Below are 24533 nucleotides of genomic sequence, written 5' to 3' on the forward strand. Positions count from 1 at the left end.
GTGCTCAATAGGATTGAGATCCGGGCTCTTCGCTGGCCATGGCAGAACACTGATATTCCTGTCTTGCAGGAAATCACGCACAGAATGAGCAGTATGGCTGGTGGCATTGTCAAGCTGGAGGGTCATGTCAGGATGAGCCTGCAGGAAGGGTACCACATGAGGGAGGAGGATGTCTTCCCTGTAACGCACAGCGTTGAGATTGCCTGCAATGACAACAAGCTCAGTCTGATTATGCTGTGACACACCGCCCCAGACCATGACGGACCCTCCACCCCCAAATTGATCCCGCTCCAGAGTACAGGCCTCGGTGTAACACTCATTCCTTCGACGATAAATGCGAATCCATCCATCACCTCTGGTGAGACAAAACCACGACTCGTCAGTGAAGAGCACTTTTTGAGTAACAATATTGCATTATTGCGTATTCTACGTAATGACGCGAGTTTACGTTTACATAATGATGTCATCATGCAGCGACGTCACAACGTCATTTAGCAACATTTAGTAACAAATTGACCTGCCTCGAGCAACTTCCCCTGAAAATTTGTTGGCAACACTGCGTGGTTGATGCTTTTTGTCTACTCGCAAATTATGGTATGAAACGTTGATTTGAACCTTCTGACCAACTAGTGGATCAGACGGCGCACCACTGTCTGATTAATATCGCGTGATTTCTGATGATTGTTCTCGATTATATAGACTGTTTGTTTCTGTATCGGGTGCACCTATCCGTTATAGCATGAGCGAGAGAAGCTCCGCCTACTTCTCTCATGCCAGGAAGTATATTGCCGCGGTCTCGCCCTTCGTCAAATCATAAACTGCAAATAAGAGTCCCTCTGCTATCTATGAATACGAATGGTTATATAAAGTATCACTCAACGGTTGCTAGCTTTAGTTTAACGCAGGTTTTATAGTATGTCTAGGTAGCTAGCTTGTTAGTCCATGGGGTCCCATCGTAAACGGCTAACTTTAGCTAGCTAGTTGATAGGTTCAACCATAACTTTTACGGATAAGCGTGCTATTTTTTTTTTAGATAGCACACATCTACAATAAGGTATGCTTTTGTGCTGGGTCAGAATTGTGAGTTGTGCCATTAATATTGCATGCATGTCTTCTATGTTTTATTGTTACAAAAACAACATAATTCCATCACCAAACAGATATTTCAAAGATGGACTTGTCCCATATGCTGCAAGACCTACAACAAGGTAAGGCTCCTGAAGAGGGACATTCCGCAGCAGAACCTGATACGCTGCTCTCCCTTCCAGTGGCTGAGGTCCTGCTTCATGTCCAGGAGAAACTCAAGGCACCAGGGCTCACCACAGAACAAAGTGGAGCAATCCTTCATATTGTGGAGCAGCTATTCAGACTAGGTGACAGACACTGGCTTTTTTCTGAGTGTTGCAGCAATCAGAGCACAGACTTGACAAGGGAGTATGTAGACTTTGTGAGCTCCCTGACACTGTATGCTGCTTTGCCATTGTGTGACAATGACAGTGGCACACTACCAGAGAGTTCCTTTGAGGCCACCCCGGCCAGAGCCTGTGTCGTGAGTTCAGTAGTCTTAGCCCTGGTACAAAGACTTGGGAATGGAGGAGAGGCTGTTTCCAGCCACTGCCAAGCCACCTCCTGGGTCTTCCTCATAGGTCCACTTGCCCCCCTCTTGTGTGTGTTTGCATTGACTCATATGCAAGAGCAGGCATGGACCAGTGAGGCCTCCAGAACAGCTGCATCTAACCTCCTGGACTCAGTGGTCCAGGCAGGGGACTGGGAGACCACTTCACAGCTTCTGTTTGGGAAGCACAACACAGAGCGCCAACCAGGAGTCCTTGGCTCCATCTTGGAGATCCTGCAGTCGGATTTAAAAAGGTGAATTCCGTCAAAATGACTTGCTAGTAAATAGTGCAAGTTGAAATTATTCAGAACATTTCAAACACTTTAACCTCCTCTGCGTTGTTGACCATATTTCATCAACATTCCCAATCTCAAAACTGAACATCCTTTGCATTCTTTTTTCAATCAGTGCACCATGCTGTGAATGTTCTAAATGTGTTGTTTATAATGTTTTGCAGGGACAGCTGGAAGCGAAACCAGGCCACTAAGCATGTATTTGCCTGGATCCTCATGCAGGTGGGCCGGCCGTGGCTGACCGACTATCTGGAGAAGGTTTTCCCCCCTTCACTGCTGATGTCGGATGATTACTGCACTGACAACCAAGTGCTGGGAGTACGCTGCCTGAATCACATTGTCCTCAATGTGGTGAGATGTACTATATCGCTGAATTTCCAGATAATGCCGTTATCTACAGTAATGGGTTGTAAAACTATGTGTGGTGTTTTGTGTGTCTGTTCAATTAACATCTCCCCCTTTCAGCCTGCTGCCGATCTCTGTCAGTACAACAGGGCCCAGGTGCTCTACCATGCCCTCTTTAACCACCTCTACACATCTGAGCCTCAGCTTATTGAGGTAATGCTGTGGCTTTCAATGACATTAACAGCTTTTGTATGTACAATGCACCGACCAACATCTCATAATACACTTTGTTTGTACTAGTTGTACTCGGTGACAATGTAGCCTCATTCACATCATGGTATTCTATTGTTCCATATACTGTATCTTCCCCTCTGTGTCTCAGGTGGTCCTTCCATGCCTGATAGACCTTCTGCCTGTGTTGGAGAAAGACCCTGCTTGCACTGGGCTCCCCAGGAAGCCTAACCGTTATGACGAGGTGCTGCGGCTGACCCTCACCCATATGGAGATGGAGCATAAACTTGCACTTCGGAGTGTCTATGCCAAGTTTCTGGAACACTTCATTGAAAAGTGAGGTCTATCTCCTCTTGCTAACATTTGAATGGATTTTCATTACACTGAGTATCTGTGAGAAATTGCGTTTGTGATCTCCTGGTTCTGGTAAATGCCATTTTTTTAAATTTAAGACATATTTAGGAAATTCACTTTTGGATTGTACTTTTCTTTTGTTAGGATGGGTATCGTCATTGTTCGCCATCTGAAACGATTGGAAAGAGTAATCATTGGGTATCTAGAGATTTCAGACGGTCCTGAAGAACAGACTAGACTGGCTATCCTGGATGCTTTAGAAAAGACCCTGCTCATCGCCTGGCCAAGGTTGTCATTACACCCAGCAAATAAATGCGACTAATGGAAATCCCATCTCTGTTTTTGGTGTCATGCTGAGTGTTTGTGTCCTCTGGACTTGCAGAATGGAGTGCCGTCTTTCCGCCCTGGTGCAGAGTCTGTTGAGGCTACTGTGTGACCTGTCCACAGAGTCCATACCCCCAGCAGTGAGAGAGGAGCTTGTCACCAAGGCCACTCATTGTCTGCTGCTGCTGGACCACTGCACCCAGGGCAAGCTCAAGGTAGGCATAAAACAGTATCACTGTACCACTCAGGGTCTTGGGTCGGCTTTTAACCTCCAAGTATATTACCTGTTGAATACAACTTGGCAATAATCAGAAATTGATTTAGGGCTCGATTCAATGCATTGTGCTGAAGAGCTGCACTAAAGTGCATTAGGTATTTAAAGGCAACGTTTCAGCGCTAGCGGAGACGGCATTCACGGTAAAACGCTACATACGTCAGCTCAATCCTAAAATTACCTTTACATTTCAATCAAGATATAAAGCTGATTTTCAGCGATACGGATTGATTTGAGCCCCTAGAGCAGCCATATTCAACAGATCCGGACTCAGAACTGGGTCACTACGGACCACGAGTCCTGCATATACAGTGCCTTCGTTAAGTATTCAGACCCCTTTTTCAAAATTGGTATGTTATAGCCTTTTTCTAAAATTGATTAAATTGCTTTTTCCCCCCTCAATGTACACACTACCCTATAATGACAAAGCAGAAACTGTTTTATTATTTTTGCAAATTTGTAATAAAAAACATCACATTTACGTAAGTATTCAGACCCTTCACTCAGTACTTTGTTGAAGCACCTTTGGCAGCAATTACAGCATCGAGTCTTATTGGGTATGACACTACAAGCTTGGCACACCTGTATTTGGGGAGTTTCTCCCATTCTTTTCTGCAGATCCTCTCAAGCTGTCAGGTTGGATGGAGAGTGGCCCAGCCAGAGATGTTCTGGCTGGGCCACTCAAGGACATTCAGAGACTTGTCCTGAAGCCACTAATGCGTTGTCTTGACTGTGTGCTTAGGGTCGTTGTTCTGTTGGAAGGTGAACCTTCGCCCCAGTCTGAGGTCCTGAGCCCTCTGGAGTAGGTTTTCATCAAGGATCTCTCTCTCTACTTTGCTCCGTTCATCTTTCCTTGATCCTGACTAGTCTCCCAGTCTCTGCCGCTGAAAAATATCCCCACAGCACGATGCTGCGACCACCATGCTTCACCATAGAGATGGTGCTAGGTTTCTTCCAGATGTGACGCTTGGCATTCAGGCCAAAGTGTTCAATCTTGGTTTCATCACACTAGAGAATCTTGTTTCTCATGGTCTATGAGTCTTTAGGTGTCTTTTGGCAAACTCCAAGCGGGCTGTCATGTGCCTTTTACTGAGGAGTGAATTCCGCCTGGCCTATCTACCATAAAGGCCTGATTGGTAGAGTGCTGCAGAGATGGTTGTCCCATCTCCACAGAGGAACTCTGTCAGTGACCATTGGGTTCTTGGTCACCTCCCTGACCAAGGCCCTTCTCCCCCGATTGCTCAGTTTGGACGGGCGGCCAGCTCTAGGAAGAGTCTTCCAAATCATGTCCAATCAATTGAATTTACCACAGGTGGACTCCAATCAAGTTGTAGAAACATCTCAAAGATGATCAATGGAAGCAGGATGCACCTGAGCTGAACTTCAAGTCTCATAGCTAATGGATAGCTTATTATGATAAATAAGGAATCTGTTTTATGTTTAATAAATTAGCAAATATTTCTACAAACCTGTTTCTGATTTGTCATTATGGAGTATTGTGTATAGATTGATGAGGGAAAAAATGTAGTCCATTTTAGAATAAGGCTGTAACATAACAAAATGTGGAAAAAGTCAAGGGGTCTGAATACTTTGTGTGTATATGTGTATATTATGAGTCAGTCTGGCTTTTAGCTGCTGTTGTAGTCGTAAAAGGTGCAATTTTGAAATTTGGTAGTGCATGGGCAGTTTACCTCGTTATGTCATTCACTGACAGATCTTAGAGATATTCATAACCTGTCAGAAATGTCCAGTTGATCAACTAGGCCATGTTAGCTAGGTAGGTAAATTAGGCTAACCAGTGATCTTATAGTTATCATTGTCAGATTACGCCGTGTTTGTTCACAGGCCTCGACCCCAAGGGCCTCGACCCCAAGGGGTCCCCCCCCCCCATTTGATTTTGTTGAGTCATTTGGATGACACTGTGAAATGTGTAGAATTGCAAGAAATTTGCTTTAAAATGTGTACATTTTCTCTGCCAACAAGAAGGGTGTGAACAGTTTGGGGTTAAATGTGTTGCGAAATGAGGGTTTGTTACTTTGCCAAAGAATGACAATATCCAGCTGCACCTTTGCCACCTAGGACTGGACCTTCTCAAATTGTAGTTAAGTACCCATCCTCTAAGGTAACTAGTAATAAATTGATGTATTTCAAGTTGTGTATGATATAAATCTGAGCTCAGAACTTCTGAGATAGAGGCAAGTTATTGCCACTTACACTGAACAGAAACGCAATTTGTGTTGGTCCCATGTTTCATCAGCTGAAATAAACGATCACTTCTCTTAATGTTGTGCACAATTAGTTTACATCCCTGTTCGTGAGCATTTGTCCTTCACCAAGAGATAATCCATCCACCTGACAGGTGTGGCATATCAAGAAGCTGATTAAACAGCATGATCATTACACAGGTACACCTTGTGCTAGTGACAAAACGGTACTCTAAAATGTGTAGTTTTGTCACAACACAATGCCACAGATGTCTCAAGTTGAGGGTGTGTGCAACTGCGACCGCAGGAATGTCCACCAGAGCTGTTGCCATAACATTTTATTATTTTTTTTTACCTTAAGCCACCTCTGAAGTTTTAGAAAATTTGGCAGTACGTCCAACCAGTCTTACCACTTGATGTCAACGTTGTGAACAGAGTGCCCCATGGTGCGGTTATGATATAAGCTGACAAGGAACACAATTGTATTTTGCCGATGACAATTTGAGTGCTCAGATACTGTGACAAGAGCGAGGCCCACTGTCGTGCCAGTCATCATCTCACGTTTCAGCATGATACTGCAAGGCCCCATGTCGCAAGGATCTGTACACAATTCCTGAAAGCTGATGGTCACATCAGATACTGACTGGTTTACTGATAAAAAAAGCATGTAAGGTATATGTGACCAGCAGATTAATATGTATTCCATAGATTAAGGCCTATTTAATTTCAATTGAGTTCATAAGGAAATCAGTCAAACTTTGAAATAGTTGTATTTTTGTTCAGTATATTAATGGTAACTATTCTTTTTTCAGATGCTTCTAAAGGATGTCGACAGCAGCTGCACCAGCACCTATGTGCTGAGATGCATAGAGACAGTCACAATGGCCCAAAGATGACATATCTACAGTGTTCATTCCTCCATTGGAAATTTAAGCCCACATCTATGGATATCTGGAACAGTGATATGATCAAGATGAATGTGGTTAATTTGAGCAGGACTGACCCAAGTGCTATTATACAGTAAACAAACATGTTCCATTCTGTATGTCAGTGGATCCCACTGTATTTATTAAAACATCACTGGTTGAGAGCTGGCAAGTCATTCTTTATCAAACAGCAGAAACTTAATTTTTTCAGCCAGGTTCAAGACATTACACTATTGTCAGGCTACTCAGCATTGAGATGAATTAATTTGAACAAATGGCCAGAAAAGGACCTGTAGGTGGAAAAACTGAATTTAAGACAGCAAATCATTTGAAATGGCATTCATGATGGGTCTAAATTTGACAATTTAATGGGGTCAAGCCTGATCACAGGATTACGCCCCATCTCATAATCCACCCAGGAGTGATACATTGACAAATTACTGGAAGTACAGTCCCGTTAGGCAAAACATTCTTGACAGCTCAAAGAACCAAAAGGCTTGATGCATTCCAGTAATCCTTCCAGACAACATAACCAGGTTAACCTTCCAAACTAAGAAAGGCCTAGAGTCCATGTCAGAGGAAGTCTGACTATGTTGCCTTGCTTTTGGGGACAGGCTCCGTCTCCTGTTCATACTCAATCTCCACGTAGGCCCTTTTCTTCCTGAATACAGCGCCTTTGAGGGGCATCTTTCCTTTGGAGCCTGAGGCCTCAGTCTCCTCTTCCATCTCTTCAGACTCATCATCCTCTTCACTGGATTCTTCCTGTTCATCGCTGCCTGCCTTCAGATTGTCCATGTCCTTTCAAAGGAGACATGTTTAGTCTTCAAGCAATATCACACCCTATATTAGTCAATGTGAGTGATCTTTAGAAGTGATCATGCTATATTGTAAGTTACCTCAAAGTCACTGAGATCGCTCTCTTCTATTTCATCCTCAGCGACAAATTCTTTCTTTCCAACATCCTGCAAACACATTCACTTGATTTAAAATACATAAGATGGCATTGGGCCTCCCACTTGGGTTTCATTTTGATCAGTACTAATGTCCCGCACCAGACCCTGCCCAATATATAAGAGCCATCTTATTGGTTGTGCTGAAAGGAACACCTGCAGTCCAAAAACTTAAGATAGTTCTTAAGTGCAATTACTCAATATCTTAAGATTTAATGCTTTTCTCAAATACCTTATTAAAAATGTCTTGTGTTTGTTGCTAGTCAACCTATCTAGCAAGCAATGGCAATCATGTTAGCATATGTCCTACTGAGATTACTGTTCTAAAACATGTTCTTGGGTTTGAAATAATCAATACTGAAACTTTCAGATGAAGTTTGTGTATTAAACATGTTCAATTGCTTTCATGCGCTTATTCTCTCACTCTCCTGAGTTTAAGACAAGGGTTTATCAACCTTGGAATTAAGAACATATCCAATAACTATTTTCAAGAATCTAATTTCTTAATTAGTTGCTTAAAGAGAATCATAAGAAATAATGCAAGAACATTTCCAAGAACTTTTGAGGAATAGCAACTTTGCATTAACTTTCTTCGTAAGTCTATAGTTAAGGAACAAATGGCAGTTAAGACATTTCTTCTTAAGATTGTGAATCTGGGCCCTGCTCAATAGAAACTCAATTAAGGAGCAGTTGTCACCTCATCATCCTCCTCCTCCTCCTCTGAGTCTGTCTCACTCTCCTCATCCTGGTGCTCCAGTGCCTTATCAAAGGCATGGATGGGGAAGTTGTAGATGTCGCCATACTGAAAGAAATTGAACATTAATACTCAATCTCCTGTTATGAACATACCATATTTGTCTCATGCAGTTTTACTTTGTCTGAAAGTATTCTTCAGGTGGTGACAAATTGTGGAGTGATTGACACTGTACATAATCATGTATTTACCGTTCCTTGTTTCAGTCTCTCCAGCAGTTCTTTCTCTATTGCATTATCAAGCTGTGCAGCAATCAGGGCCTTTTCCTGTAAAACAATAGAATATGAATCTCATGCTTAGATCACATGACATTTTTGTAAATCATAGCCTTTGACAGGAACTCTTGAGTCGCCAATGCCTTACGGTCTATTCACCAACACTCCTTGGAGCAGAACAGTTGAATGCCAGGGCCAAACACTACTGAACTGTTTAACCAAGTACTTACCTCTTTCCTTTTCTCTCTTGCCTCCACCTTTCTACTAAGGGGGACCAGTTTCCTCCTGAAAGATCATACATTTACAGTTCACACGTCATTTGAATAAAATAAAACAAATTCAATAACAAAAAAAGACAATTTGACGTTTACTATACAAGTTAAAGGAAACCAAACTCATTTCCGGAAAGATCAGTTTATGAGTGTGTGAAAGGAATGGTATATATAGGTTGGATGCTTACTGTCGTTTGAGCGTGAGCTTGCGGATACGGATGAGGTACTGTGTGATCTTGGTGAAGCGCTGTTTACATTTGTGTCTGATGAAACGGGGCCAATAGATCAAGTTCTGGTCAATCTGTTCCAGAGCCTTCTCATAGTTCTTACTAAGTTTCACCTACGAGACAGTTGAAGTTAAAGAAAAGACATCAAATATAAACAAATGTCTATTAACAGACAGTTCTTTAGTTCTATTGTCACTTACCTTCTCCCACATTCGGGCAGGGAAGGCTGCCCTCTCAATAACCTTCATATATAAGAAACATTGACCTAAGAAAAAAGGTAAGCAGACACATTAAACCTCAATTTGCATTGTAATCTCAATACCCTTATCAAATACTAAAAACATACTTCCTATGTGTAGCTAAATATTTCTGATACTTATTTCACAGGAGACAACTTACCTTTCTCCTCTCTTATAGTTGCATACTGACTGTTTGCTAGTGGACAGGATGACCTATTACAAAGTCCAGTTATATTGTATTCATTCCGGCAGAAGTTCTGAACCTTTGTCCTGTTAAAAGACCAACAGAAACAGTATTTTGTAAGTAAACCACCAATGACCTTATCTTGATAGCTACAACAAATGAGCTGGCGTTAAAAGCACTGAATGGGTTCCACATCCACACACTTGTGAAAAGACGAAACATCAACAGTGGGTAACTTACTTGACTTTGAAGGAACAGAACGCTCTGTTTCCTATAACATCCCAGATAACCTAGAAATTAAGTGTTAGATTAGTTACCTGGTCACTTTCCTCCAAAACCATCCTCCAAAACCATCTACCAAATATCTAACTAGGGGCAATTCTACGGTAACAGTGATGCTTAGACTCTGATTTTTAACTTTAAAATGTACATGTGCAGTTTGTGCCATCATTTGCATCTGTCCTGTTACTCAAGTAAATATATTTTTGCAAAATGTTCAGTGGAATTTTTTCACAGGAGTCCTTGTGTATAGTTTTATGGTTTGTTTTACTTTGCAATCGTCGGTTTTTACTTGACATACATTTTAAAGGAAAATAATCTTGTGTCTCAGCATCAATCAATCACCCTGGAATTGACCCAGCTAGCAAATTTAGCCTGTTTGCTAGGTATATGGGAGAATACACATTGATCAAGCTAGCTGGCAAACCAACCAACAAGCTGACATTTTATGTGTCATTGAAAGATTAGATAATCTATGTGAATGCATAATCACAAGTCAATATTGTAGCTACAAGTGTAAAATAAACTGATGTCCAGAGCGCGCTACATAGCGCGTGGCGTCTCGGACATCAGCTAGCTAGTATCTCTTCACTTACATCGTCGTGCTGCATTTTTAGTTCCCCAAACGAGTGTTGTGAATTCTCCGATTGTTTCAAATATATATTTTTTTACAAGCTCCAAATAGTACAACTTTACAGGCAAGGTGTAGTTAAGTTTTATCTCAGTACAACCACATGGAAAAATAGGAAACGGACGTTATTCTTCTTCTTTACATTTGTATTGCCAGATCGCAAACGTGAAGTGCATACACCGCCGCCTACTGTACTGGAGTGTGAGGACATTCACAGGGTGGTGGGCCGAAGCCTTAAAACGTGAAGTTGATCGATCTCCGTCAATGGAGGAGCTGATTTGTTTGTGTGACATTAACATATTATGACTATAAAATATGTTGGCACCTTCAATTATTGCAATTTTTGTTTATAAAAAGTATAATTCAACACTCGGCCGCTCAGGCAAATTTGCCGAACGCCTAAACATATAACCAATCAGAACTCCCGTACCAACCCGTCATGAGGAAGTCAACCAATTGCCTGCTTATATCTACGATGTAAACACAGCCTCTTGTGAAAACGCGAGCTGCTGTCTGATGAAGAAGAACAGATATTGCTAGCTAGCTCCCAGAATGAAGTACGATACGTATCTGTTTTCGAGTGGACTAGAAATATGTCGCATGCAATACTAATTGTCATGATTGTATGAAGAGGTAACTCCGTTGACCATTTAGCCAATTTATGAAAAAATAGCCAATGTTAGACTAGCCTAGCCCGCTACATTAAATGGCAATTTCTGTTTCATTAGCTATCTCTGTTAGTAAATTCAATTGCTGAATCATGTTTTGTCACGATTATTTTTGTCTCATTTCAAGTAGCTCGCTGCAGGCTTAAAGAAACATTCAATCATATACTTTGCATAGAAACCCAAATAAAAGCATGTAGATAGACAGATGTGTCATGTATGCCAGAATGAAGGTTTAAAAACGACAACTGCATATGCATATTAATCAATACATATGGCATAGCCTACATATATAGCATTGTGCTCTGCAATAAGATAACCAGTTTGATTGGTTATCTCAAATAGCTGCTGCCCAATACCAAGGTGGGCATGCATTGGAATATAAAATGGGGAATGATAAAGAGCCTGTAGGATTATATAAAAAGCAGTTGGGAAATGAATGTTTGCGTTTCAAATACTATATGTTCAGTGTATTTAGGTGGTTTAAATTATTAACTTTCCTACTAACCTTTAACTCTTACATCTAGACGTTCCGCTAGCGGAACACCTGCTCCAATATCCAATGATAGGCGTGGCGCGAATTACAAATTCCTCAAAAATACAAAAACTTCAATTTTTCAAACATATGACTATTTCACAGCATTTTAAAGACAAGACTCTCCTTTATCTAACCACACTGTCCGATTTCAAAAAGGCTTTACAGCGAAAGCAAAACATTAGATTATGTCAGCAGAGTACCAAGCCAGAAATAATCAGACACCCATTTTTCAAGCTAGCATATAATGTCACAAAAACCCAGAAGACAGCTAAATGCAGCACTAACCTTTGATGATGTTCATCAGATGACACACCTAGGACATTATGTTATACAATACATGCATGTTTTGTTCAATCAAGTTCATATTTATATCAAAAAACAGCTTTTTACATTAGCATGTCACGTTCAGAACTAGCATACCCCCGCAAACTTCCGGGGAATTTGCTAACAATTTACTAAATTACTCACGATAAACGTTCACAAAAAGCATAACAATTATTTTAAGAATTATAGATACAGAACTCCTCTATGCACTCGATATGTCCGATTTTAAAATAGGTTTTTGGTGAAAGCACATTTTGCAATATTCTAAGTACATAGCCCAGCCATCACGGGCTAGCTATTTAGACACCCGGCAAGTTTAGCACTCACCAATATCAGATTTACTATTATAAAAGTTTGATTACCTTTTGTTGTCTTCGTCAGAATGCACTCCCAGGACTGCTACTTCAATAACAAATGTTGGTTTGGTCCAAAATAATCCATCATTATATACGAATAGCGGCGTTTTGTTCGTGCGTTCCAGACACTATCCGAAATGGTAAATCAGGGTCGCGCGCATGGCGCAATTCGTGCCAAAAAAAATCTCCATTACCGTACTTCGAAGCATGTCAACCGCTGTTTAAAATCAATTTTTATGCAATTTTTCTTGTAAAAAAGCGATAATATTCCGACCGGGAATGTCCATTTAGCTAAACAGAGGAAAGAAAACAAAGCTTTCGGTCGACGCGGGCACGAGCCTGAGTCTCACAGTACTGTAACCAGCCACTACCCAAACGCGCTACTTTTTTTCAGCCAGAGCCTGCAAAGCCACGATTCAGCGTTTTGCCGCCTTCTGAGAGCCTATGGCAGCCGTAGGAAGTGTCACGGGACAGCTAAGATCCTCACTCTTCAATAAACAGAGACAAGAAGAACGACACCTTGTCAGACAGGCCACTTCCTGCATGAAATCTTCTCAGGTTTTTGCCTGCCATATGAGTTCTGTTATACTCACAGACACCATTCAAACAGTTTTAGAAACTTTAGGGTCTTTTCTATCCAAAGCCAATAATTATATGCATATTATAGTTACTGGGCAGGAGTAGTAACCAGATTAAATCGGGTACGTTTTTTATCCAGCCGTGAAAATACTGCCCCCTAGCCATAACAGGTTAAAGAAAATCTTGCCAATCCATTTGTTATTCTGCTATGACTGAGTGAGACTTGTTTCGTACATAAACAGTACCAGTCAAAAGTTTGGACACACCGACTCAATCCAGTGTTTCTTTTACTATTTTCTACACTGTAGAATAATAGTGAAGACATCACAACTATGAAATAACACATATGGTATCATGTAGTAACCAAAATAGTGTTCAACTATTTAAAATTTATTTTATATTTGAGATTCTTCAAAGTAGCCACCCTTTGCCTTGATGATAGCTTCGCACACTCTTGGCATTCTCTCAACCAGCTTCACCTGGAATGCTTTTCCAACAGTCTTGATGTAGTTCCCACATGTGCTGAACACTTGTTGGCTGCTTTTCCTTCACTCAGCTGTCCAACTCATCCCAAACCATCTCAATTGGGTTGAGGTCAGGTGATTATGGAGGCCAGGTCATTTGATGCAGAACTCTATTACTCTCCTTCTTGGTCAAATAGCCCTTACACAGCCTGGAGGTGTGTTGGGTCATTGTCCTGTTGAAAAACAAATGATAGTCCCACTAAGCGCAAACCAGATGGGGTGGCGTATTGCTGCAGAATGCTGTGGTAGCCATGCTGGTTAAGTGTGCCTTGAATTCTAAATTAATCACAGACAGTGTCACCAGCAAAGCACCATCACACCTCCTCCTCCATGCTTCACGGTGGGAACCGTTCACCTACTCTGCGTCCTACAAAGACCTGGCGGTTGGAACCAGAAATCTCAAATTTGGACTCATCAGACCAAAGGACAGATTTCCACCGGTCTAATGTCCATTGCTCGTGTTTCTTGGCCCAAGCAAGTCTCTTCTTCTCGTTGGTGTCCTTTAGTAGTAGTTTCTTTGCAGCAATTCGACCATGAAGGCCTTATTCACGCAGACTCCTCTGAACAGTTGATGTTGAGATGTGTCTGTTACTTGAACTCTGTCAAGCATTTATTTGGGCTGCAATTTCTGAACTTATCCTCTGCAGCAGAGGTAACTCTGGATCTTCCTTTCCTGTGGTGGTCCTCATGAAAGCTAGTTTCCTCATAGCGTTTGATGGTTTTTGTGACTGCACTTGAAGAAACTTTAAAAGTTCTTGACATTTTCCGGATTGACTAACATTTCTCTTTGCTTAATTGAGCTGTTCTTGCCATAATATGGACTTGGTCTTTAACCAAATTGGGCAATATTCTGTATACCACCCTTACCTAGTCATATAACAACTGATTGGCTCAAACACATTAAGAAGGAAAGAAATTCCACAAATTAACTTTTAACAAGGCGCACCTGTTAATTGAAATACATTCCAGGTGACTACCTCATGAAGCTGGTTGAGAGAATGCCAAGAGTGTGCAAAGCTGCCATCAAGGCAAAGGGTGGCTACTTTGAAGAATTTCAAATATAAAATATATTTTGATTTGTTTCACACTTTTTTGGTTACTACGTGATTCCATATGTGTTATTTCATTGTTTTGATGTCTTCACTATTATTATACAATGTAGAAAATAGTAAAAAATAAAATAAAGAAAAACCCTGGAATGAGTAGGTGTGTCCAAACTTTTGACTGGTACTTTACATACAAAGAACACCATCAACTAATGTTTCACCATTTTTTCAGTAAGAAGACAAATTGCAAAGGTGTCAGGCAGAATTTGAAGTATCTAAATATTGTGTAACCAACCAATCAATGTATGTCAGTATGAATGAAATTAGTGGGCCCTGCCTTGATCACTATTAGATTTACACTAGTTGTCAGTGGTGTAAAGTACTTAAGTAAAAATACTTTAAAGTACTACTTAAGTATTTTTTTGGAGTATCTGTACTTTACTATTTATATTTTTGCCTACTTTTACTTTACTACATTCCTAAAGAAAATAATGTACTTTTTACCAATACATTTTCCCTGACAGCCAAAAGTATTCATTACATTTTGACAGGAAAATGGTCCAATTCACACTTATCAAGAGAACATCCCTGGTCATCCCTACTGCCTTTCATCTGGCGGACTCACTAAACACAAATGCTTTGTTGGTTAATTATGTCTGAGTATTGGAGTGTGCCGCTGGCTATCCGACAATAAAAAAATAACTGGAAAATTGTGCCGTCTGGTTTGCTTAATATAAGGAATTTGAAATGGCTTATACTTTTACTTTTGATACTTAAGTACATTTTCGCAGATCCATTTACTTTTAATCCTTAAGTATATTTAAAACCAAATACTATTAGACTTTTACTCAAGTCATATTTTATTGGGTGACTTTCACTTTTACTTGAGTTATTTTCTATTAAGGTATCTTTACTTTTACTCAAGTATGACAATGGAGTACTTTTTCCACCACTGCTACTTGTCCTATAGATTTTTGTACTCTTAAATTATTACTTGAAATAAACTGAAAGCTAAAATGCTTGTGCCCGAACGTACAGTTGAAGTCGGAAGTTTACATACACTAAGATTGGAGTCATTAAAACTCATTTTTCAACCACTCCACAAATGTCTTGTTAACAAACTATAGTTTTGGCAAGTCGGTTAGGACATCTACTTCGTGTATGACACAAGTCATTTTTCCAACAATTGTTTACAGACAGATTATTTCACTTATAATTCACTGTATCACAATTCCAGTGGGTCAAACATTTACATACACTGTGCCTTTAAACATCTTGGAAAATTCCAGAAAATGATGTCATGGCTTTAGAAGCTTCTGATAGGCTAATTGACATCCTTTGAGTCAATTGGAGGTGTACCTGTGGATGTATTTCAAGGCCTACCTTCAAACTCAGTGCCTCTTAGTTTGACATCATGGGAAAATTAAAAGAAATCAGCCAAGTCCTCAGAAAAAAAATTGTAGACCTCCACAAGTCTGGTTCATCCTTGGGAGCAATTTCCAAATGCCTGAATGTACCACGTTCATCTGTACAAACAATAGTACGCAAGTATAAAAACCATGCGACCACGCAGCCGTCAGACCGCTCAGGAAGGAGACGCGTTCTGTCTCCTAGAGATGAACGTACTTTGGTGCGAAAAGTGCAAATCAATCCCAGAACAACAGCAAAGGACCTTGTGAAGATGCTGGAGGAAACAGGTACAAAAGTATCTATATCCACAGTAAAACGAGTCCGACATAACCTGAAAGGCCGCTCAGCAAGGAAGAAGCCACTGCTCCAAAACCGCCATAAAAAAGCCAGACTACGGTTTGCAACTACACATGGGGACAAAATCGTACTTTTTGGAGAAATGTCTTCTGGTCTGATGAAACAAAAATAGAACCGTTTGGCCATAATGACCATTGTTATGTTTGGAGGAAAAAGGGGGAGGCTTGCAAGCCGAAGAGCAAGTCGAAGAACACCATCCCAACCGTGAAGCATGGGAGTGGCAGCATCATGTTGTGGGGGTGCTTTGCTGCAGGAGGGACTGGTGCACTTCACAAAATAGATGACATCATGAGGTAGGAAAATTATGTGAATATATTGAAGCAACATCTCAAGACATCAGTCAGGAAGTTAAAGCTTGGTCGCAAAGGGTTCTTCCAAATGGACAATGACCCCAAGCATACTTCCAAAGTTGTGGCAAAATGGCTTAAGGACAACGAAGTCAAGGTATTGGAGTGGCCATCACAAAGCCCTGACCTTATTCCCATTGAAAATGTGTGGGCAGAACTGAAAAAGTATGTGCGGGCAAGGAAGCCTACAAACCTGACTCAGTGACACCAGCTCTGTCAGGAGGAATGGCCCAAAATTCACCCAATTTATTGTGGGAAGCTTGTGGAAGAATACCCAAACATTTGATCCAAGTTAAACAATTTAAAGGCAATTCTACCAAATACTAATTCAGTGTATGTAAACTTCTGACCGACTGGGAATGTGATGAAAGAAATAAAAGCTGAAATAAATCATTCTCTCTACTATTATTCTGACATTTCACATTCTTAAAATAAAGTGGTGATCCTAACTGACCTAAGACAGGGAATTTTTACTAGGATTAAATGTCAGGAATTGTGAAAAACTGAGTTTAATTGTATTTGGCTAAGGTGTATGTAAACTTCCGACTTCAGTTATATGTTCGACCTAGCATATAGGCCTACATCATTCGGGATTGGGTCGTGGGAGGGATTCATGTGGGTCGTAGGTTGAAATTTTTTGGCATATCGAAAAAATGAATCCATTATAGTGTCAGCCAGCCCCTTAAAACTGACCAGAGTTTAAGATCTTTAGAAAGTTAGATGTTCTGAAGCAGAGGGGTTTTATTTTGTAGTTATTATTTGGTCCATGTTTTTATACCGCTATTCTCCAGTGGGTTACAACTCAGGCACGTTGTTTTAGTGCACTGTTCACGAAGCCAAACGCTTGGGAACCCCAAAAACGAATAAAAGCCTGCATCCACGGGCAATTACTTGCATTTACCCTTGAACTAAACCTGCATCTGTGCAAGAGGTAAGGAAAAATAAAGAAATATTTTTCAATGTTTCGTATATCGAGCACATTATTTCAACCATTTAATGAAACCCCGGTTCATGATCAGACGGTTGAGGTGCATTGCGTAACAATGAGGTCACACCTGTCACAGACACACTATGACGCTCCCGATCATCACATTTATGAACCGAAGGATCAACGATGGTTACGGTTACAAAAGTATTAGAGGAATGCTCATAGTCTTTTAGTAACTGGTTTGGAAACAAAGTCCACGTTTTCTTGTAGAATTACATTCAACGAACAGTGCAAACATATAATCACAATTTCTCAGCATGAAAAAACACTAAAATGTTTGTGAATTTCCAATAAAGTACAGCAAACCGTCAGTAGTTCACGTTATAATATATTCACAACTGATGCATTCTGGGACATTTGATATAGTTAGCAGAGAGGAAGAGGCGAAGCGAGAGCGATAACTCGGCCAGAAATCTGTCTTCTCCAGCAGGTGCCGTTTTTTAGTTTTTGTATGGAGGTCAATGAAAGTGAATTTGGTTAACAAAAGAAAAATGTAATGGCCTATTTGGTGTGTGGCTTATTTGATCGAATATACGTTTCGTAATGATTAGGTTGTTTAGAGTTTACTGATACATCTAGGACTCGTAAACATTGAGGAGAAAACATTTATCGGAGTTGTGCCTCGTCGTTACCACAGTGGTAAAGGCATACCTCGCCTATTTTCACAATTTATCTTCTTAAATTGTGATTTTAAACCTTAACCACACTGTTAACCTTATGCCTAACACTAACCTCAAATAAAAATCACACGTTTTCATGAATTTTACGGACTATTTTGACTTTGTGGCTGTAGTAACTAATGGGCACAGTTGAGCCTGTTTTTCACGCGAGTATATGCTCGCTCATTGGCTAGAATGTGCCCACCTGATCTTGCCTCCTCCCGACTGCCTCTAGTTTTTAAGACATGTATTTTCATTGTTAGAGTGGCTACTAGAATATCTGGTCAATATAATTGATAATATGTGTAGTTGCTCTGTCCCTTGACATCCAAATCGACCAATAGCCCCTCCTCCCTAGATCTGAAGGGGTTAGAGAGGTGTAAATCAGTGACACGTCTTCTTTACATTATAAGGCCTCATGCTATGGAAGAAAGAGGTTTCTTATTTACTTGTTTTTCTTGCTCGTTCATAACCAAGTGGGAAGGGGGTAATTACAGTTGGGAAGTTGTAAATACGAGTTGGATGCAGTCACATGCTCTGAACTCGTTGAGAAACGCTAATTGGCTAATGGCCAACAACCTAGCGTCAACCATAACCAAAAGTACAACTGTCATGCTTGTAAAGAAATGATGGTGCTCAAAAAAACAAATTAATAGATTGCTTTTCATAAATAAAGTTTTGTTGCAATTTCCATAGTAGGTGATGTCAGAGGTCAGCATGTGGGAGAAGTCAGTGCTCAGGGTTGGCAGATGAGTTTCCCACTAGTAATTACCAGTTGGAGGGGCATTCAAGTGTTTTTTCCCCCAGTCGTATGTGGTAAATAGCACCTTCTCACTTTGTTATGAACACAGCATTAGTGCCTAAGAAAACTCAAGTGAGACAAGATTAGGATCTGGAAAACAAGAAACATGATGTCCTTCCTCTCAGCCTTACCTTACGATGGCACACGTAAAGTTGACAAGTGGCAGAACCGGATCTGAGGGCCTAGCTCCTTGACTATATTGTTTCCGCTCATGATGTGCTAAAGTATTGATAAAGTAATCATCTAATAAATTATACAAGTTTGACAATATCTTGCAGCTAAATACACAGCGATCCTATAATTCATATTCTATATGTAATTCTATTGCTAAGTATTTCTCAGTTAGCATGACAGAAGGAATGGCTAGCTAGTATTTGTGTTTTGCAACACTCAATATTATGAGAGCTTTTCCATGGACCCCATTTGGACTACTACACCCCGCTACACAAACAATCGACAATCCTCCAGGGTTGTGTTAAAATTAAACACAACATTCTTATATAACATTTAAAAACATATGACATACTTGTTTTAATATTCAGAGTAGTCTTTAATTATAAAATGTCCTTACAGAATTATGTAACGTTAAAGTGTTTGTGCCAAATGACAAACTGTAACCATTTTCATTATTCAAAAATAATGCATTAGGTATATTAACTGAATGTAGAACACACAATGCCTTTAAGAACACATTTTACCTCTATATTGATGTATAAACAGGACTTCACTACTGTCCCTTAGCTATATCTAAATTCTCTTCCATTTCAACTCAAAATATGTTAGTCCTATGACATACAACCACTGTGAGTGAATATGTACACACAAGCTCCATCCTTACATGCACACACACATTTCTCCCAAACAAATAAGGCAAGCTCTTTGTTGATACATACAAATAAGCCATGTTTTTGTGGAAAAAACTAAAACAAAAAACAGACAACTGATTTATTTAGAAATGTTACCCATTAAATGCTGTACAACACTGGCACCATTAGTTGGCACTCACTTGGCATTATCAGTCAACTGGTTTCTGTAATGCATGGTACAAAAACAACAAAATAAATGTCACAATTTACATAAGCTCATAACCTTGAAAAGAACAAACTGACATGCAACTCACATCAACTTACATTTAGCTATAAACATGAAAACACAAGTCTGCTTTTCAGAAGTGGAACTGACATTGCACACAATACAGCACAACAGTAATGTAAAATGTTAAATGCCTTGATGCCTCCCACAGCCATTGGCAGCATATGATGATTTCCACACCTTGGAAATCATGAAGGGGCCATCAAGGATCTAGCATTTTGACCAAAGTATATCCAGGTGCACATGGTTCAGAGACCTGTTGCAGACCTTCAAGATGTCTTATCAATAATACTACATTGAGGTTAGCAGGAGCTGATCTTTGTACACAAGAGTGACTGTAGTAGCGGTAAGTAAACCTGCAGCAGCATCAGAACAGCTGCATAGGACAACAGGCTTCAGTAACACAAGGTGAACAATTTAATCATGTGTTAACAATACAACAATTCTCACGTAAAAGAACAATGACATGGTTATTTTAGGTGAGAATTAGTTAAAATTCAAAATGCTGCAAGCAGGGTTCTAAGGTATGCAATTAAATATTTTGCTGTGCGACCTGGAGTTTTAATTTGGGAGCACTGTGCGTAAAAATTATAATCCAATATATATATATATTTTTAATAATTGCTGTAATGATAAAGTGTCACTGTAACATTGTTTCCAGAGTGCAGATGAGTTAGCGTCATGCTTGCACCATTAATACAGTGAAAACTGCTTGTTTCTAACCAAAACAGTTAAAAAGACCTGACCCATATTACCAGCGCAATGATTTTTTTCTTCCCGCATTTTACATTCATAAACCATGTCGCACATGGCGTCTGGCCCAATTGAACAGTGTAAATGTTCAGACATGCCGAATTCTGCAGAGGTCTCCCTTCTTTTAGAAACAAAGTGGACTTGAAACAAAGTACACTAAAAGCTTTCGCATTGGAAGCAGTGACACAGGAAACGACAAGTTCCACATTTGCAGCCTGTGAAGGAATTGTCCATTTTGAATGGAAATGTATGTTGTTTCAAAGAAAGCGTCAGAACATTTGCCATGGTCTGTGAATCAATGATTTTCTCAATGCCTATGCCCTAAGACGTTTTTACTAAATCGTAGACGTAGATGTGAAAGTCGTCATCAAACTTGATGAAATAAACAGAGGGTTTGGCTTCAACCTGATGGATAACCATGCCAGTCCTTTTGCCGCCATCCTCTTTGGCATACTCCACTTGTTTGCCAACAAGGCTATCCACCACTTCTCCAGGCTCTCTCTCTGCTGGAGGCGAGTCATCTGCAAAAGCATAGAATATTACCAGCTTTAGTGAGATAATTGGTTGACTACATCTATGTAGTATGATTGTATCTACAGTAAAACAATTTAGAATTACATGTTTTTTTAAAGAGAGAAAGATAGACATTAAACAATGAGCACGGTTACATGCACACAATAATGTGATTATTGTGGATAGGTTAATATAATAGTTTGTTTAAAATGTTTACATGCTTTGCAAGAAGAACGATTTCCCTAATAATCCTGTTTACATGGACACATCTGAAATCAGGCTACTGATAGGCCTTTTGATAAGTGCAGAAAATCAGCAATAAAAATATATTTGATTCTGTGTTCAGACAAAGTTTGTATGTGAAAACTATTTATAAGATGCATACTTTCAGTTTTTCCCAAACTCACTTCACTCGCACTACCTGGTGCTAGCACAGGCACAGATCAAATACACCACCGGAACACCGATTAAGCTGTTTACATGTCCTAATAATTCTAAAGATTGCTCAGAAAACTATGTGTTCTAATCGGTGTATGCTTACTTCAATTTTGAGCTTATGCTGATTAAAATAAGCAGAGTAAGGTGTTTACATGACTATTGCATAATCTGCCTACTGCCATAATCAGTTTAATATCAAACTATTACTGTGCATGTAAACGTACTCAATGTCTACATTTTAAACACTGAAGATAATTTCTGATGGACTCTCACTTGAATCAGGCATTATCCGGAGATCCCCCTCTTTGTAGTCATCCAAGAGCTGGTACATGTACAAAACAGGGTCCTTTTCGTAAGTGATGTAGAACCATGTGTTCATAATGGGAGCCTGTGCTAGCACCATGCCCCTCCACTCCTCCTTTGGTCCTTCATCTTGCTCAAACATGTGCTCCACTGCTTTGCCTATCATGGTTTCTGCTAGCTGGGAATCGCTTACACGAGCTGGAGCTGCAATACAGAGAGCACTTTCAAATGGATAGCTAATATGGCTATGAAAAGACACATTTACTAATCAGTGATATAAGGTATGCATGATCAAACACACATCAAGTACATAAGTACATTGGTTATACCATACTCATACTGAACAGACATAAGTGTAATGCTTTTTATGGCAGAGCAAAGCCAATTTTTGTCATGTCTTCACAACACATACCAACTCGGTCTGGTAAAACCTCCAGGCCTTGCACCCTCTCATCTTTGTGAAGCTCAAGTCCATAGATGCAGTCAAATCCATCATACTTGATTAGGTAGAGAGAGGGGTTAACAGGGACTTGGTCGAGAACTGTTCCTTTCCACTGGGAAACCTTGGAGTCTTCCTTCCACTGGTGCGTTATCCTGCAACCCACTATGTTTCGTCTGGGTTGGGCAATAGGCTTGCTTGGACCAACATTATTCTTTTGCTTCCTATAGAGATCCCAATTTGAGAGTCAAGGACAGCAATATGTAAATGAATGTCAAATCAATCTATGTAGTATCAGTTTGTAAACCAACCTGCTTTTGGTCTTATGCTGTGTCTACACAATGAGAGAACTTACTTGTGGGGATTTTTCTTCTTCATCATATTTGCAGATACCCCAATATTCCCTAAAATGACAAACAAACGTGTGCATGAAATCTCTCCAATCAGTATTTATTCCTGTATCATACTTATATCTTAAAAATTACAGCCATATAGTGTAGTAGGCTATATGTAATGTGTAATGTTCCTGCTGCCTTCATGTACACAAGGCGAGAATGTGTCTCACCCCCATCAGCTCTGGGGCGCTGGCCTGGCCTCTTCCCAAATGGGGTCTTCATTGATATACATGTAGGTAAGCAGCCAGGCTGCCAGACTAGGGTGACAATGTCTCTACAAGGTAATCAGGAGAAAGAAGGACAGCGTGCAGGTGGTGGCCCCAGGTGGGAGGATCACTCCCCTCCAGGGCAGGAACACTTAATGTGGCAGTTCAGACTGTTGAAAAATGAGCATGTGTTAAACATGGCAACATTATGATGTAGAATGACTTTGGGGTACAAAATGTCATAACTAGCAAGTATGTCATTGCAAATGTAACTGATATGAACCTAATCAGTCATGCTGACTCGTGTGCTATAGACCTGTCCTTTTATACAATTATATATAGCACCAGTAGCTGCCAAAAAACAATTGCAGAACAGTATATAATTGTTTGTTGTTGAAGGGTGACTTAGTCTTACACACCATGTTCAATGAGTCATAATTACAGTAGAGACCAAGTAGGCCTACCAACACAGGTCAATCAGACTCAATTAACTATTAGTGGTCCATAGAGAAAGTAGGCCCATCTTGGATCAATTTGTCACAATTCTGATGTCATTTCTACAACGTTAGGTGTAATAGAATAATGTATACTTATGAAAATAGACAACATTGGCTGTCTTTCCTGAAAATGTATAAACAATAGTGATTTACACCCCCACCCCCCCCCATTTAAAAAAAATCCAGACAGCAGAAATTACTTTTTAGTAGACTAGGATTAGACCCGCCCCCTTCAGACATGTTTTTTCAAACATTACTTACCTACAGGTAACATTGAAATAACGTTCGTCTCATTGCCTCGAACTCACTATTGTATACTTTTATTTAACAGAAACGTCAAGCAGTTCAAGCTAAGTAAAACTACTCAAGATGCTCTAGAGTGACCCAAGAAAGTATAGGATTGTCATTTTGTTTACAATTAATAAAGTCAAAGGGAGGAAATATGTTGCTTGACGTTGCATACATGTGCATCCTAAAGCACCGATTCGCTTGATTGTCAAATAGGCGGATTGACTGGATTTTAACTGAGGAGGTATGGTACCTCAATGTCAGCCATGTTGCACCAGTATATACAAACCCCGCATCAAAACCAGCGCAAGCGAACAAAGGAGGGGAAGGTTTGGGTCTGTCTGACATGCATTTGAAATGCAAACAACAAAGCAGGTTTATACACAAATTGCTCATGCACATGCATACCTCCCAATGAACTACTGTAGTTAGTGGTCGTCTGAGTCCATGCATTTGATTACCAATCGAGTGATTAGTTAGAGGGTTGCTTACCCGATGAATTTTACATCTAAATTGATCCCATCTCGCTTTTCCTCTGGCTCCGTTTGCATACAACCCAAATCCTATGGCCGAGTCCCACCTATCCCGCTTTCTACCAAATAGTGATCTGGAAATGTGGATGGGGGACGCGGGAAGCTCGGTCTTCCTGCCAAATAGTGGGTTCTTCGACCGCAAATTGCGCATGCGCGGACAATAC

General features: G+C 40.2%; 3 protein-coding genes and 1 non-coding gene across 7 annotated transcripts; 1 reads left to right on the top strand and 3 right to left on the bottom strand.

Annotated features, from left to right (window-relative positions):
* Window positions 1–489: 489 nt before the first annotated feature.
* Window positions 490–6730, top strand: tti2 (TELO2 interacting protein 2). 3 transcript variants are annotated; one of them, XM_014174876.3, is made up of 8 exons: window positions 490–594; window positions 1161–1869; window positions 2073–2259; window positions 2374–2466; window positions 2636–2820; window positions 2983–3126; window positions 3221–3377; window positions 6453–6730. In XM_014174876.3, exons 2-8 carry the CDS (start codon window positions 1172–1174, stop codon window positions 6534–6536), a joined length of 1548 nt encoding a protein of 515 aa, XP_014030351.1. In that variant the 5' UTR covers window positions 490–594; window positions 1161–1171; the 3' UTR covers window positions 6537–6730. The 3 variants fall into 3 exon arrangements, with proteins under 3 accessions (XP_014030351.1, XP_014030353.1, XP_014030352.1); XM_014174878.3 differs by lacking the exon at window positions 6453–6730 and adding an exon at window positions 4179–4354; XM_014174877.3 differs by having other exon boundaries at window positions 570–1054.
* mak16 (MAK16 homolog (S. cerevisiae)) lies at window positions 6674–10455 on the bottom strand. Its single transcript, XM_014174880.3, has 10 exons — window positions 10283–10455; window positions 9648–9697; window positions 9384–9493; window positions 9185–9249; window positions 8946–9097; window positions 8716–8770; window positions 8462–8536; window positions 8214–8318; window positions 7463–7528; window positions 6674–7364 (listed from the first exon to the last, which is right to left on the bottom strand). The coding sequence occupies exons 1-10, from the start codon at window positions 10295–10297 to the stop codon at window positions 7155–7157; spliced, it is 903 nt and encodes a 300-aa protein (XP_014030355.1). The 5' UTR covers window positions 10298–10455; the 3' UTR covers window positions 6674–7154.
* A 7021-nt stretch (window positions 10456–17476) lies between these two features.
* Window positions 17477–17572, bottom strand: LOC123730867 (small nucleolar RNA U13). The gene has a single exon (XR_006762318.1). It is a non-coding gene; the product is annotated as a small nucleolar RNA U13 (small nucleolar RNA).
* Window positions 17573–19441: 1869 nt separating this feature from the next.
* Window positions 19442–24414, bottom strand: spinb (spindlin b). Of its 2 annotated transcripts, none has more exons than NM_001165328.1 (6): window positions 24329–24414; window positions 23016–23221; window positions 22806–22854; window positions 22424–22674; window positions 21982–22215; window positions 19442–21278 (listed from the first exon to the last, which is right to left on the bottom strand). In NM_001165328.1, exons 2-6 carry the CDS (start codon window positions 23065–23067, stop codon window positions 21079–21081), a joined length of 786 nt encoding a protein of 261 aa, NP_001158800.1. In that variant the 5' UTR covers window positions 23068–23221; window positions 24329–24414; the 3' UTR covers window positions 19442–21078. The 2 variants fall into 2 exon arrangements, with proteins under 2 accessions (NP_001158800.1, XP_014030236.1); XM_014174761.3 differs by having other exon boundaries at window positions 20795–21278; window positions 24245–24384.
* Window positions 24415–24533: the final 119 nt, after the last annotated feature.

Source organism: Salmo salar, chromosome 26 (genome assembly GCF_965601325.2).
Source record: "Salmo salar chromosome 26, fSalSal1, whole genome shotgun sequence".
In the NCBI taxonomy this organism is placed as follows: Eukaryota; Metazoa; Chordata; class Actinopteri; order Salmoniformes; family Salmonidae; genus Salmo; species Salmo salar.

Bases quoted from the DNA above. Each gene is read 5' to 3' on its own strand.
- spinb (NM_001165328.1), bottom strand. From the start codon at position 23,067: ATGAAGACCCCATTTGGGAAGAGGCCAGGCCAGCGCCCCAGAGCTGAT. The intron at 22,675-22,805 runs GTAAGTTCTCTC...GGATCTCTATAG, and splicing joins AAGAAGAAAAATCCCCACAA to GAAGCAAAAGAATAATGTTG. The intron at 21,279-21,981 runs GTGAGAGTCCAT...ATGCTTTTGCAG, and splicing joins CCGGATAATGCCTGATTCAA to ATGACTCGCCTCCAGCAGAG.
- tti2 (XM_014174876.3), top strand. From the start codon at position 1,172: ATGGACTTGTCCCATATGCTGCAAGACCTACAACAAGGTAAGGCTCCT. The intron at 2,260-2,373 runs GTGAGATGTACT...TCCCCCTTTCAG, and splicing joins ATCACATTGTCCTCAATGTG to CCTGCTGCCGATCTCTGTCA. The intron at 2,821-2,982 runs GTGAGGTCTATC...TTCTTTTGTTAG, and splicing joins CTGGAACACTTCATTGAAAA to GATGGGTATCGTCATTGTTC.
- mak16 (XM_014174880.3), bottom strand. The intron at 8,771-8,945 runs GTAAGCATCCAA...ATGATCTTTCAG, and splicing joins AAGCTCACGCTCAAACGACA to GAGGAAACTGGTCCCCCTTA. The intron at 7,529-8,213 runs GTGACAACTGCT...ATGTGTTTGCAG, and splicing joins AGGAGGAGGAGGATGATGAG to GATGTTGGAAAGAAAGAATT.